Consider the following 14,618-nt stretch of genomic DNA (forward strand, 5'->3'; position numbering starts at 1 on the left):
CACAATTCACTTAGACTAAAATGTTCTTTCAGTATGGAAATTTTTGAATCTCTAATTGTTGAACCAAGAATCAATAAGCATTTAGCAAGTGCAGAAGCCTGCAATCTTCCCCAGCTGCTTCGTCAGCATAGCCCTAAAGTTAAATTGATTTTGTCAATGCAGGATCATGTGGAGTCCAAGAGAGAACTGGACACAAACACAGCGGATGTTTGTCTTTCCCACTTGACTCCTCCCCCTTTGGGAAGATCATGCAAGGAACTGGTCTCATTGCAGCTGCTTTAGGTATAGTCTAGGAAGCTGCTAGGGTGTTGGGATCTAGCCACCTGGTTCAACTCTGATGCCTGGGATTTCTTTTCTCTGTTACTCTGTCTCTTCCTTCCCACTACACATTCACATTCACATTCACATGCAGTCCTATGTACTGCTTTAGACTTTACATAAACCTTTTTGGGGACATTCCCAAAAGAACATATGATACTATTCTCTTTAATGCTGTCAGATAGGAAAAAAAAAAAACAGAACACATTCTACTCAGCTTTTTCATGTGTAAGAGAAAAATGACTTCCCATGTGCAAATTTTCTTAACTCCAATACTCAGGCTGTCTCACAACTATTAATATGGAGATTTCTGAAAATGATGATATGTATACTCATATGCGACAAAAGTCTTCATACCTGATTAAAAGCAAGATGAATTTACTAAGTTAATTTTTCCATGCCCTTAGAATAAATGATGTACCCTGAGCATTCACTAAACACATGACAAGCCTTTTCTAATATTTTGTTCCAAAGAAATATGTGATCAAAGATCCAATAAGAACTCATTTATCCACTTGGTAATTATTAAGTAATGTGTTTCTTTCTATCTCAGAGAGAAAAATCCCAGATGAAGATTTCATCATTTTAATTGATGGATTAAATGAAGCAGAATTTCACAAACCGGATTATGGGGATACAGTTGTATCGTTTCTGAGTAAAATGATCGGAAAGTTTCCTTCTTGGCTTAAACTAATTGTAACAGTTAGGACCAGTTTACAGGTATGTGTTTGTTTGCTTTTAAACCATAAATGATTCCTCTTGGAAGGAGCTTAAACTGAAAAAGTTCTAGGTCCTAGTTCTGTAAACTTCTACTATGTCCTAGAGCGTTATGAAGAATAATTCCCGAAGAATTAATCTAATACTTTGAGAGATAGAATCTAGAAAGAACATTCTTTGTACATGACTCTCAGATTCCCATTCCTATTGCTCTGGATGAGGTTTAATAAAATGTTCCTCAAAATAGCATGAAAAGAAAGTCCATTTTTCTAGACTGTTCTGAGGACAGCAGTGTAAAGATTATCTCTAACACTTTGACTTTCGTTTAACATTTTTTAATCATTTAATGCTATGCAAAATTCAGTTCAATCTACACCCTAGAATCAGATTTTCTGGTTCCTCCGTCTGCTTCTACTTAAACAACTCTTCTATAGCATGAATATGGACTTTCTTCTATATCTGCCCTCCTTTAACAAAAATTGGCAATAGTAGGGCTTTAGATTAAATGTACTACAACTGAGAGATAAGGTTTTTGTTGTTGTTGTTGTTTTTTCTAATTACTTTCCCTTCTCACTCACTGGTCACTTAATGGCCTGGAAGAAGGACCGGGAATGTGAGACTGAGCCTGTAAAAATATATGGGCTAAAGATAAATGACTCTGCTTTCCCCAGCCTTCTCATTGTAGCTGGGTTGGTGTCCCATTCTTTACATATTCACACTTGGTTTGGAACAATGTTTCTCATTCTTTTTATAAAAATTATTTCCTCCTCTGATGAATATTAAAATCTCAAACATTATACGCTCGTCTCACTATTTGGATGCAGCCCCCTTGTCATAAGTGCTAATGTACAGAAAATAGTCTATACATGTAAGTCCCTCCTTTCCCCCTCTGCCAGGCACTTAGCATTATTTCTATATATTGACTAATTAGCATTACTGTCTTCCATGATGAGAAACTATATTTCTAATCCTGGCCACCAACTTACAGATGTTTATTATTAATCTCAAAGTAGTTTGAGCTAAAGGATATGGATAAATCAATATAAATCCATCTTTACAACTAAAAATTATATAACCTATCATTATTAGTAGGTTAATTGTTAAAAATGAAAGATGAATGAAAGAAATCTCCAGGAATGTGATCTCTGACTGTTTTACCAAATGGATGCTTCGGAGATGTTATCCTCATACATATTCTTACATAATATCATGTGCAGTCTCAAAAGAAATTGTAAATGTTTCCGGATAGAGTAGGTGACTTTAATTTTTCAGCTGTGCCAACAGAAAAAGTTCTTCAACTAAGAATTTTTAAAAATTATTTCATTTCTGACAGTGAAAGAATTTATAGGTTTTAGAAAATGAACCTTCATTTATATTTGATCATCATTATTTCCACAAACATTTCTTAAGCACTTAAGAGTATTTCAGGGACTGTTCTAGGGGCTGGAGATTCAAAATGAACAAGACAGGCAATATTCCCATCCTCCTAAAGCTTATATTTTAGTAAGGAACACAAAAAACAAATGAGCAAAAAGTTAAACATATACTAAAATTACAGGTAGTGTTAAGTGCTATGAAGAAAACAAAATAGGGTAGAGGGATAACTGGATAGTAGTTGTTTCAGATAGTATACATAGGAAAGGCCTCTCGTTTAAAAGTGATGAGATCTGATCTTTTTTAAAGATTTCTGTCAGCTGGCCGTCTACATAATAAAATGTAAGGGATAAAGAGTCGAAGCAGAAGTATAGTTGAAAGGTAATGGTGGCTTAGACTAGAGTGATAATGATGGGGACCACGTGAAATGGTCATATTTTGATGGACTGTATTTTGAAGGAGAGTCAAAGGGACTTGATGATGGGCTGAATATGAGTGTCAGCAAGAGAGAAGACTCAAGAATGAATCCTGGGTATGTTGTGAGCAAATGGGTGAATGATGATTTGAGGACAATAGAAAGATCACAGATATCTTCTAGAATTTGGTGGTAGAGTCAGTGGTAATGCCATTTATTGACATGGGGTGAGTTTGGTGGTGGGGGACAAAATTAAGTACTGATTTGGTCACATTGTCTATGAAATATCCAAATGTAAATGTTGAGTAGACAGATATAAGATGGGACTCAGGGGAGATGACTAAGCTAGAAACATAAAGTTAGGCATGAGCCACATATTATGTGTACATAATATTTAGCACCATGGGACCAAAGAATCTATTGATGGGAGTGACAATGGCTAGAGAAGAGGAAAGAACAGAGCCCAGAGCCCTGGGTGAGCTGGGAAATAAAAATGAGCCAGCAAAAGAGGGAAGGTTAAAAGTGGCAAGTGTGCTAAGAGAGAAAAGAGGGGAACATTCTCAGGGAGCAAGCTGCAGAAAGTGACTCCAAAAAAAGTGCATTGAGGTGAGATCCGTTGTGTCAAACATTGCTGAGAGGTTGAGGAAGATGAGAACTGGAACTTTGTTATTGGATTTGGCAAAGTGAAAGTTACTGATGCCCTTGACAAGAACCACTTCAGTGAGGTGGTAGGGGTGCAGCCTGATTGGAACAAATGGAGGAGAGAATGAGAAGGAAAGAATTATAAATAGCGAATAGAGAAAACTTCTGTGAAAAATGGGAACAGAGATACAGGGTAGTAGCTGGAAGGAAGAATATGGAGTTTATGTCTGTGTGACCCAGCTGAGAAGAAACAGATGCAGGAGAGGGAATGGGTACTCACAGGAGCAAAGTCCATGAGTGGGTAAGAAAGGACGGAATCCAGTGCATAGGAGTAGCCACAAAGCCATATCACCTTCCCCCGATAGAATTTCCAACAGATTACTAAGGTGCCAAGCTTCCTACTGTTAGAAGTGTACCTTTCAGCTAAGGTATCTCCAGAAGGCCCGCATTTAAATGTAGTCATTTTATACATCTGTGTTGTGTGGGAAATTTTTTTTTAAATAGTCATTTTATTAGGAGAGTTAGAAAGCCAACTTTTTCTAAGCCATTCTTTGAATCTTTATACATTTCTCTTACTGACTTGTACTTGGCATTATGCCCTGGTTTACACTGAGAAAAATTACAGCAAAAGAGTTATACAGCACTCCATTTTCTGTTTATTTCAGGAGTGTTGTTTAGAATAACGATCATGAAATCACTCCAAAAGCACCCTTTACAAAGACCCATTTAAAAATATATCTTAAGTCTCAATGTTAGGAGAAGTTGTGTCCCTTCTATGCAACTAATCTGTTTTACTTTTTGGATACCAATACATGATCAAGTTTCCCTGTTTGGCCACTTCGAAGTTCAGAATAAATTTGTGAACCTCATAGTTTATCACAAGAGTTAGGGGAAACTGAAGGTCTTTCTGTCTCTTTCTCTCTCTCCATCTGTTTTAGGAAATTACCAAGCTGCTGCCTTTCCATAGGATTTTTTTGGATCGACTAGAAGAGAATGAAGCCATAGACCAGGACCTGCAGGCTTACATCCTGCACCGGATACACAGCAGCTCAGAGATCCAGAATAACATTTCACTTAATGGCAAAATGGACAATACTACATTTGGCAAACTCAGTTCTCATCTCAAGACCCTCAGTCAAGGGTCCTATCTATATCTGAAACTTACATTTGACCTCATAGAGAAAGGCTATCTAGTGTTAAAGAGCTCTAGCTACAAAGTAGTTCCTGTTTCACTCTCAGAGGTTTATTTACTCCAGTGCAATATGAAGTTCCCAACCCAGTCTTCCTTTGACCGGGTGATGCCTCTCCTGAATGTGGCAGTGGCCTCTCTCCACCCACTGACTGATGAGCATATCTTCCAGGCCATCAATGCTGGGAGCATTGAAGGCACGCTAGAATGGGAGGATTTTCAGCAGAGAATGGAGAACCTCTCCATGTTCCTAATCAAGCGCAGAGACATGACTCGTATGTTTGTACATCCTTCTTTTCGAGAATGGCTTATCTGGAGAGAAGAAGGAGAGAAAACCAAATTTCTCTGTGATCCCAGGTAAGACATAGATCTGTGATAAGCAATTCTGAGTCTGTTTTCTGTTCATTGCATGGAGTGTGAGTATTGAAAGTAGAAGTGTTCTTCATTGAACATTTCACATAGAAGAGACATCATCTGTGTTTCTTCTCAAGGCAAGGCTATAATGAGGTTAACTAATTTATTGTTTTACAATGTTATTTCCTTAAGACTCAACATCTGCATAGATATTTAGAATGCTACCCTACATTCCTGTGTTTTTCTGAATAATTTTCACTGACCCCACAGGGTTCACAGGCTATAATTAAGTTAACCATTTAATGGACTTCCTCAGTATTATTATTCTGATATGAAGAAAGAATTGATATATTGTAAATCTCTTTGATTTAGAGCAGAATCATTTCAAAATTTTTATCGCCGTTTTAAAAAACCTTGTCATTATTAAAGTTTCCAATGACTAAATCAATTAAAGTCCAGCCAATGCTAAGCTTTATACTAGAAAATAGAATCTTAAACCTCCGAGCTGAAAAAGATTTGAAGAGATCGACTGGTCTATCCATGCTGTCTTTAGATACATAAGGTGTCATTATCTCCATTTTGCTATAAAGGCCTTAGGATGCTGGATCAACTTGCACAAATTCATAAAGTTAATACATGGGAGAAGGGAGGGGCATGCACCAGAATACGGATGGCAAGTGCATGATATATCCCACCACTCCCCACCCCACACGCACAGCAGGGTCACTGATTTACCCCAGCACTCTTTCCCAATGAGCTTGAACCTGACTTGAGAATCTTTCTCAACTCAAACCAGACTAGATATGAAACTGTTTCCCTTTTTATTGCATGAAACCTAGTTCTCTGGCATCCTGGCGGGGGTGTGCTTTTACTCCGTCATACAAACATTTTTAAAGAAGTATTCCTTTAATAAAGTTGGTGTTTTCAAAAGCCAGGTATATTACTGACTTCATGGAAGCAAAGAAGACACCAACAACATAGCTGGCAAATGCAGAGCTTATTTTGGCTCAAAAAGAAGAGGCCAGATTTGACTATGCCTCACATGTGACTCATCAGAAAGAATAAAACTCTGTGTTCATGCTGGGGTTTTATTGCCCTTCACTGTGTCCTTCACCAGGACTTATTAGAGACAACTGTACTGTGGGCATGCTGCTCAGCCTACTCCATGCTGATTCATCAGAAAATTAGTTCCAGATTATGATGAAAATATTAAGCCAGGCAATAGACTTTGTAGCATTTTCCCTGAGAGGGAAGCTTTTTTAAAGAAACATGCTGTAGTGGAAAGAACATAAACTCTCGAGTCAAATTACCTGCATATAAATCCTGCCTCTTCTAGGAACTTTGACCTTTGGGAAAAGTTACATAGTGTTTCTAAGACTTAGTTTTCTTATCTACATAAGAGCAATAATAATGCCTTTTTTCTAGAGTTGTTGAGAAGTTAAATGAGGTCATATAGTATGATGCCTAGAATAGTACAGAGTAAAAGAAACACTCGGGGTATGTTCTTTTTCCTCCCCTCACCCTGTAGTAATAGACCCTTCTGGTGTATCTTAGTTAAATCCTGTGGCTAATTGGATTGCGACAGCCATCTTCTGCTGTTATCATTTTGAAGCACAAGATTTTAAAAAGAAACAATAATAACAGTCTGAGTCCTTTCTGTGAATTGTATGATGTTCCCAAAAGGATTTTACTATAAATCCTACTAGAGCTGTTGTCAATATTTAATACATAGAACTGGCAACTACATATATAGGAAAAAGAAACTAATGTAGAATTGCATAATAAACGCTTTGAGATCAGTTCCCAGAGAAACTTTTCTAGCTGATCTGGGACCTTAGATCCTGGGACATCTCAGAGGATTGAAAGCTGAGGTCCAAGGCAACCAGACTACCACTGAATTAATAGTATCCTTACAACAGATGAAATCCTCAGGGGCTCTCAAAGGAGAAAATATGGCTTTTATACAGCCATATCATGACTATACAGGCTTTGCCTTCTCAACATTGCCTATTAACTAGGAGTTTTGCAGCGACCGACTGATGCACTGGGACAAGAAGAGCAGGTACTTCCAACTTCAAATCCTGTGTAATCCGTTCCCTGGTGATTGAATAACATGGCTGCTTAGAAATCATCTTATTTCACTTAATGGCAGAGAGTAAAATTGTAAACAGGACCAGGAGTTATCAAAAAAAGCTTTCTTAGATTTCGTTTCAGTTGGAACTCAGCCCCCTCCCCAGCAATGGCTGGCACCAACCTTGTTACTAAAGTACTAAAGTATTGATTGCAGTGCTTAAGGCTCCCTAGGTCAATGAGATGGAAATTCACTAAGAATTTAATGCTATTGGCAAAGCCCAAGCTGGTCTTTCAAGGCAGCTGGCTGCACTTGTTTTCCATTTCAGGCAGGTCTGATTAGCAGGACTCTCTCCAGGCACAGTTGTCTTTGTGGCCTTCAGCCTCCACTTCTTGCACATTGTTTCTCCTTCTGTTCTCCACTTTCTCTCCAACTTCTCTCTAAAGCATCTTCCAGTAGATCAAAGAAGATCAATTTAGTGCCTCTGAAATCACACCAGGTAAGCCAGTGTCTGACATGTATATCTCTGTGGTGTAAGGAGAGCTTCCAGAGGCAACACAACATTCTTATCCTTTCTAGTCCATTTTCCTGGGCTTTCAGCACTCAATTGTTCACCCTGAACTTGTTGACCTTATTAGGAAGTTAGACATAGATGCAAATATTCTACTGATAGCAAAAAGTAGTTGATCTTCTCCAGAAATAGGCTAACCAAGGAGGTTGCTTCTGCCTGAGCTGAAAAGAGTCAGTAATCTGAGAATGGTGCTGGAAGCAGGAAATAGCAGAGCCAGAGGTTAATGCTACAGCTGAGATTGAGTTTTTATTGTTTTGAATACCAGACTGCTTATTGTCTCAGAATCTGGGCAAGGACTTGACCTACCAGAGAGAGTGACCTAATGTTAGATAGATGTATCATTGTCTCATTGTCATAGAAATAAATGAGTAACAAGGTGAGTAAAGTGAGAGAGAGAGTACGTGTGTGTGTGTGTGTGTGTGTGTGTGTGTGTGTGTGTATGGTGTGCGTGTATCAAACTGTAAGCAGAGTATCACTGAAGAATCTTTTAGATTTGCAGTTTAGGTAAAATATGCCCCTTGAAGCAATTACAAACTTTAGACCACACCACCTCATTCTGCTCTCTGTTTCCCACTGTTCATCACCGTCAGCCTTCTGACATACCCTGAACTTAAGCTGTCCTATGTTTTATTCCCTTGGGCACTGAGATATCAGATTAACTCACTAATTTAATAAGCGAATTCCGGCTATTATGCTAATAGTAGAGAGATGGAAAACCTATTTGAGGCAACTTGTGCATTTAAAATAAGACGTTTGAGAGAAGTAGTCATCAGCCTTTGTTAGGCAACCTTTTAGTGACTTTCATAGTAGAAATTTAAGGCTGATAGAGTAGACAGTCGGAGCTACCAGCCTTGCGGTGCTGTCCAGTTACTGCTTAATATTTCTATATCGCTTTAGGCTCACCCTGAATAAATCTCCACTCTGTTCTGTTTCTATTCCTCATTACCTCAATTTTCATGGTATCTAGCTTTCCCTTCCATAGGAACGGCTCTCAGATTAATGTTTGTGTGTGTGTGTGTGTGTGTGTAAGATTTTGACGGAGATTAAAAGACTCTACTGCATTATGTGTGTATTTTTGTGGGGTTTGTTTTATTTTCTTGAGACAGTATCTCACTCTGTCACTCAGGCTGGAGTGCAGTGGCACAGTCATGGCTCACTGAAGTCTCAACCTCCTGGGCTCTGGCAATCCTCCTACCTTAGCTTGCTGTGTAACTGTGACCACAGGCACATGCCACCATGCCTAATTTTTTTTGTTTGTAGAGACAGGGTCTTACTGTGTTTCCCAGGCTGGTCTCAAACTCAGGTTCAAGCCATCCACCCACCTTGTCCTCCCAAAGTGCTGGGATTACAGGGATGAGCCACTGCACCAGCATTTTTTTTTTTTCCCGAGACAGAGTGTTGCCCTGTCACCCAGGCTGGAGTGCAATGATGCGATTTCAGATCACTGCAACCTCTGCCTCCTGGGTTCAAGCAATTCTCCTGCCTCAGCCTCCTGAGTAGCTGGGACATTACAGGTGCCTGCTGCCTCGCCTGGCTAACTTTTTCGTATTTGTAGTAGAGATGGAGTTTCACCAATTTGGCCAGGCTGGTCTCGTACTCCTGACCTCAGGTGATCTGCCCACCTCAGCCTCCCAAAGTGCTGGGATTACAGGCATAAGCCACCGTGCCCAGCCTAGCCAGCCTTATTTTTAAATGTTTGAATAAAATACAAGAAGCTTGTTGTGAATTTCATGTAATGAATGTTGAGTTGATACAACCTAATGAGATTGTGATGTGGGAGCCTGAGGTTGTGATGTGGGAGCCTAATTTAGTTTGATCTGATTCCTCAAATTAAAGACAGCAAATCCTGTGATGAATGGAAAGGGAAAAGGCGACACAAATCCTATGGGATAGTTGAGTACTTACTTGATTCTTTATGACCAGAATTGATTGCTTATTGTAAGTGGTTTGTTGAGGTTTTTCCTAATTTATTTGACCCATATTAGTAAGTGAATTACACATTGGAGACCTGATGCTCCAGAATCCATTGCCACAAAGCAGGGTGTCAGAGAACAAGCAGTTTGTCTAAGGAAAAAAAGAGGGTGTCCTCCCCAAAATGAAAAATAACTGTGCCAGAGGTCTGTATAACAGGGCTTCTTATAGAATAGATGGGGTTGGAATGACTACAAAATAAATGGTGAGTTGAAGTTTGTGTTGATTTTGTTTTTTAAATCTAAATATGAGCCTCCAGGCAAGATGACAATTAACCTTACCCTCACTGAAGCACAAACTCGAGGTCACTGCTCCTGATAACCGTTGCAGGCTCCCAGAGCAGACCCTTAAACTGGAGGATGGGTTCTGCTTTCTCAAAGCATTAGGAGAGAATTCAGCAAAATGATGAAGCATGGGAAGGAAAAAGGGCCTCTTAGAACTAAATCAACCCTTAGGAGGCTTGGAAGAGTTAAAGCAGAGAGAAGAGAATCTACCAGACATCTTTTATTCACACTTTCAATTTTTTTAATTTTTAATTTTTGTGAGTACATGGTATATATATATAGTGTGTATATATATGTGTATATATGTGTATATGTATATATATATATATATATACATAGTTACATGAGATATTTTGATAATAGGCATGCAGTGTGTAATAATCACATCGGGGTAAAATCCATCACCTCAAGCAGTTATCGTTTGTGTTTCACACAATCCAATTATACTCTTTTAGTTATTTTTAAACGTTTGATTAAATTATTTTTTACTATAGTCACCTTGTTGTGCCAGCAAATTCTAGGTCTTATTTATTCTTTCTATGTTTTGTACCCATTAGCCATGCCCCCACTTTCCACCAATCCCTCCCCAGCCCTGACTACCCTTCCTAGCTGGTAACCATCCCCTACTCTATCTCCATGAGTTCAATTATTTTAATTTTTAGCTCTGACAGATAAGTGAGAACATGCAATGTTTGTCTTTAAGTGCCTGGCTTATTTCACTTAACGTAATGACCTCCAGTTCCATCCATGTTGTTGTAAGTGACAGGGCCTCATTCTTTTTTATGGCTGAATAATTCTCCATTGTGTATATGCAGCACATTTTGTTTATCCATTTGTCTGTCGGCGGACACTTAAGTTACTTCCAAATCTTGGCTATTGTGAGTAGTGCTGTAACAAAAATGGAACTGCAGATATCTCTTCAATATGTTGATTTTCTTTTTTTGGGGGGTATATACATAGGACCAGGATTGCTGTCATATGGTAATGTCACAGGATCTTTGGGGTGTTGCTTTGCCAGCCAGAAACCTCTGTGGCTGGCAGAGCTTTCTGCCTGAGTATTGCTCACACCCTTTGGGATCGTTCTGCCTACTCGGCTCAGCAGGCTACACTCAGCTCGTGCTACTGGCCCAGATCCCACACCTCCCAAGGGTGAGCCAGGCACAGAGCAGTGAGCAGTGTGTGGACAAGAGAGCATGGGGTCCGGCCACTGCACAACCAGGCACGCTAGCTGCTGCAGCAGGGCAGGCAACTCCAGGCACCAGCACAGGTGCCAGCTGCATGTGAGGCTACGGTTGTACCAAACATATTGCACGCGGCTTCCACTGCAGGCAACCACGTCTGGACAAGGGGAATGCGGTGGCACCTGGAAGCTTGGAGATGCCAGGAACCACTGAGCCCAAAGAGGCTGTCACAGCCATGGCTCAGGGAGTCCCTAGGTCTGGGCTCCTCAAAGAACTGCAGCTCTTCCCTCCTTCTCATCGTCCACAACGTGGCGAGCAGTGGGGCATGTTTCAGCCCTGTTTGTGTTTCAGCTCTTTCAGTCCCGCCATTCAGCAGGTCCTGAGGTCTTGTCCTGCATCCAGGAAGAATGATGTTCATGGACAACTGGAGAGTGAGCAATGCAGAGAGGAGCTTCATTGAGCAACAGAACAGCTCTCAAGAGATCCAAAGTGGGAAGCTCCTTTCCACAAGCAGGTCATCCCTGCAAGTGTCCAGTTCTCACCAGAGAGGAGACCCGGATTGAGTAGCTCCTATGCACAGGCAGGTTGTCCCGACAAGTGTATAACCCTCAGCAGAGAGGAGACCTGGAATGGGTAGCTCCTATCTACAGGCAGTTTGTCCCATCAAGTGTGCAGCCCTCAGCGGAGAGGAGACCCAGAGTGGATAGCTCCTATGTACAGGCAGGATGTCCCGACAAGTGTGCAACCCTCAGCAGAGAGGAGACCTGGAATGGGTAGCTCCTATCTACAGGCAGGTTGTCCCATCAAGTGTTCAGCCCTCAGGGGAGAGGAGACATGGAGTGGGTAGCTCCTGTCTGCAGGCAGGTTGTCTCATCTCCGTGAGTTTGGCTGAGTCCAGGGTTTTTGTGGGCTTCAGAAGGGAGGACGTGCATGCTAACTGGTTCATGGGCAGGCCTGGAAAAAGCACCATAAGTTCTCACTCAGGGCCATGGACTCCACCCAGAACTGACAGCCCAGCCCCCATGCTTCAAGCCATTTCTGGCCTGAAAGTGGGGCTTCACTGGGGACCCACCCCTTTCCATCCAGGAGCCTGTCTGCCTCCTGCCACCATCAGTCACATCATCCATGGCACCCAGGCTGTTCATGCCGAGAGGCACCTGCAGGCCTGCACCGAGCCACCCTCAGCCTACCCTCAGCCTCTCTCCCATGCTCGTCAGCGCCCAAAGTCCAGAGGGGACTGAGGCAGCATGGGGCTGGCATGTCAACACTGCCCTGAACACACATACACCTGGCTGGTTCACAACAGTGCCCAGCTTCAGCCTCAGCTTTGCTCCGAAATCAGAGTGGGCACTGGGAGCAGGGAGAGGCCAAGTAGAGCTGGCACTTCTGAGCCTGCGGGGGTAGGGGGGGTCTTCCTGGGCCCCCAAGAGCACATGGATGCCCAGGTCTGCAGCCATGGCTGGGCAGGGCTCCCACCCTGACAACTCAGGAGGGGGCAGGGCTCCCACCTGTTTACAGCTCACCCTAGACTCTATTTATAGTTTTTTTTTAGGAACCTCCAAACTGTTCTCCATATTGATTGCACTAATTTACATTCCCACCAACAGCATACAAGTGTTCCCTTTTCTCCACATCCTTCTCAGCATTTGTTATTGCCTGTCTTTTTGATAAAAGCCATTTTAACTGGGATGAGATGATATCTCATGGTAGTTTTCACTTGAATTTCTCTGATGATCAGTGATCATATACCTGTTTGCCATTTGTGTGTCTTCTTTTGAGAAATGTCTATTCAGACCTTTTGCCCATTTTTAAATCATATTATTAGATTTTTTCCTATAGAGTTGTTTGAGCTCTTTATATATTCTGGTTATTAATCGCTTGTCAGATGGGTAGTTTGCAAGTATTTTCTTCCATTCTATGGGTTGTCTCTTCACTTTATTTCCTTCCTTTGCTGTGCAGAAGCTTTGTAACTTGATGAGGTCCCATTTGTCCATTTTTGCTTTGCTTGTCTATGCCTTTGGGGTATTGCTCAAGAAGTCTTTGCCCAGACCAATGTCTTGAAAAGTTTCCCTAATATTTTCTTTTAATAGTTTCATAGTTTCCAGTTTTAGATTTAAGTTTGCAATCCATTTTGATTTGATTTTTGTATATGGCGAGAGATAGGGGTCTAGTTTCATTCTTCTGCCTACGGATATCCAGTTTTCCCAGCACCATTTATTGAAGAGACTGTCCTTTCCCCAAAGTATGTTCTTGGAACCTTTTTTAAAAATGAGTTCACTGTAGATGTATGAATTTATTTCTAGGCTCTCTATTCTGTTCCACTGGTCTACATGTCTGTTTTTATAGCAGTACCATGCCGTTTGGGTCTATAGTATAATTTAAAGTCAGGCAATATGATTCCTTCAGTTTTGTTCTTGCTTAGGATAGCTCTGGGTCTTTCACTAACACTTGACTATTAGTAGATGAGCTTACCTCCCTCGGACTATTAGTGCTTCATCTCTTTTCAGAGTCTAGACATTCTTCACTTCTAATTCTTCTCTATCATCCACTGAGTGGTAATCAGTCTTCTGATGTCATAGTTTAGTTGTGTGATTTCCAAGAAGATATTTCATTGACCTGTAATATTATTGGGGATTTATCTAATTTGCCAATGAATATTTTTTCCTATTATCCACTTTCTAACCCCCTGTTGGCATCAAGAGTAAATCTGAGACGCATATCTGAAGTAGTGACCCAATGTCATGGTTTTGTGATATGACAAACGGGAGGAATTACATGAAATCTAATATATATTTTGAAATATGTTCAATTTGCCAACACATTGAATGTCTTTTAGCTTTACAAGTTTGTTTTGTCTCGGCATAAATCATGGGATCGACATCTATTAGTCAAATAGGCAAACTGTTCCCATCTTTCACCCTGTCAGACCATTAGAAGATGGGCCACAGCAACGTTTTTTTTTTCGTTTTCCAAATCCAAAATGAAATTTGGAAAAAGCTGCTAACTAGAATTCTTCTCCAAACCCAGTTAAAACCGAGAACTACTTATTCTGTCATAAAAACTTAGGAGAGATTTCCTAAGTCTGTATACATACAGAGATATAGTTCTGCTTATGGTAGGTTGGAAAGAGTGCATCGTTTTATGACTTGGCAAGAATATACTTGATCTTAGCCAAAAGGCCCAGGAGTGATGACTTGGCAAGAATAAATGCTTAGCATTTACTTATTCATGAAGCATTTACAGGCCAGGCAAGGTAGCTCATGCCTGTAATCCCAGGGCTTTGGAAAGCCAAGGTAGGAGAATCACTTGAGGCCAGGAGTTCAAGGTTACAGTGAGGTATGTCATGCCACTGCACTCTAGCCTGGGTGACAGAGTGAGACCCTGAGTCTTAAAAAAAAAAAAAAATACAGAACAGCCAACTAAGGAAAACACAGAGGAGACTTATATCTATATTGTTTGTAAAAGGTAATACTGCTTTATGTGTTTAAAAATACATATAGAGCTTTTTTAAGGTGGATATGTTCAGTATAG

General features: G+C 40.7%; 1 protein-coding gene across 9 annotated transcripts in view; it reads left to right on the top strand.

Annotated features, from left to right (window-relative positions):
- Positions 1-14,618, top strand: part of TANC2 (tetratricopeptide repeat, ankyrin repeat and coiled-coil containing 2) — a 489,961-nt gene that overhangs the window by 412,402 nt on the left and 62,941 nt on the right. For all 9 annotated transcript variants that reach the window (XM_055258661.2, XM_055258667.2, XM_055258668.2 and 6 more), the window contains 2 exons: positions 872-1,038; positions 4,405-5,012. In XM_055258661.2, the coding sequence (XP_055114636.1) occupies positions 872-1,038; positions 4,405-5,012 (775 nt within the window). The remainder of the gene's footprint in view (positions 1-871; positions 1,039-4,404; positions 5,013-14,618) is intronic.

The sequence above is a fragment of the Symphalangus syndactylus genome, chromosome 20 (genome assembly GCF_028878055.3).
Source record: "Symphalangus syndactylus isolate Jambi chromosome 20, NHGRI_mSymSyn1-v2.1_pri, whole genome shotgun sequence".
NCBI lineage: Eukaryota > Metazoa > Chordata > Mammalia > Primates > Hylobatidae > Symphalangus > Symphalangus syndactylus.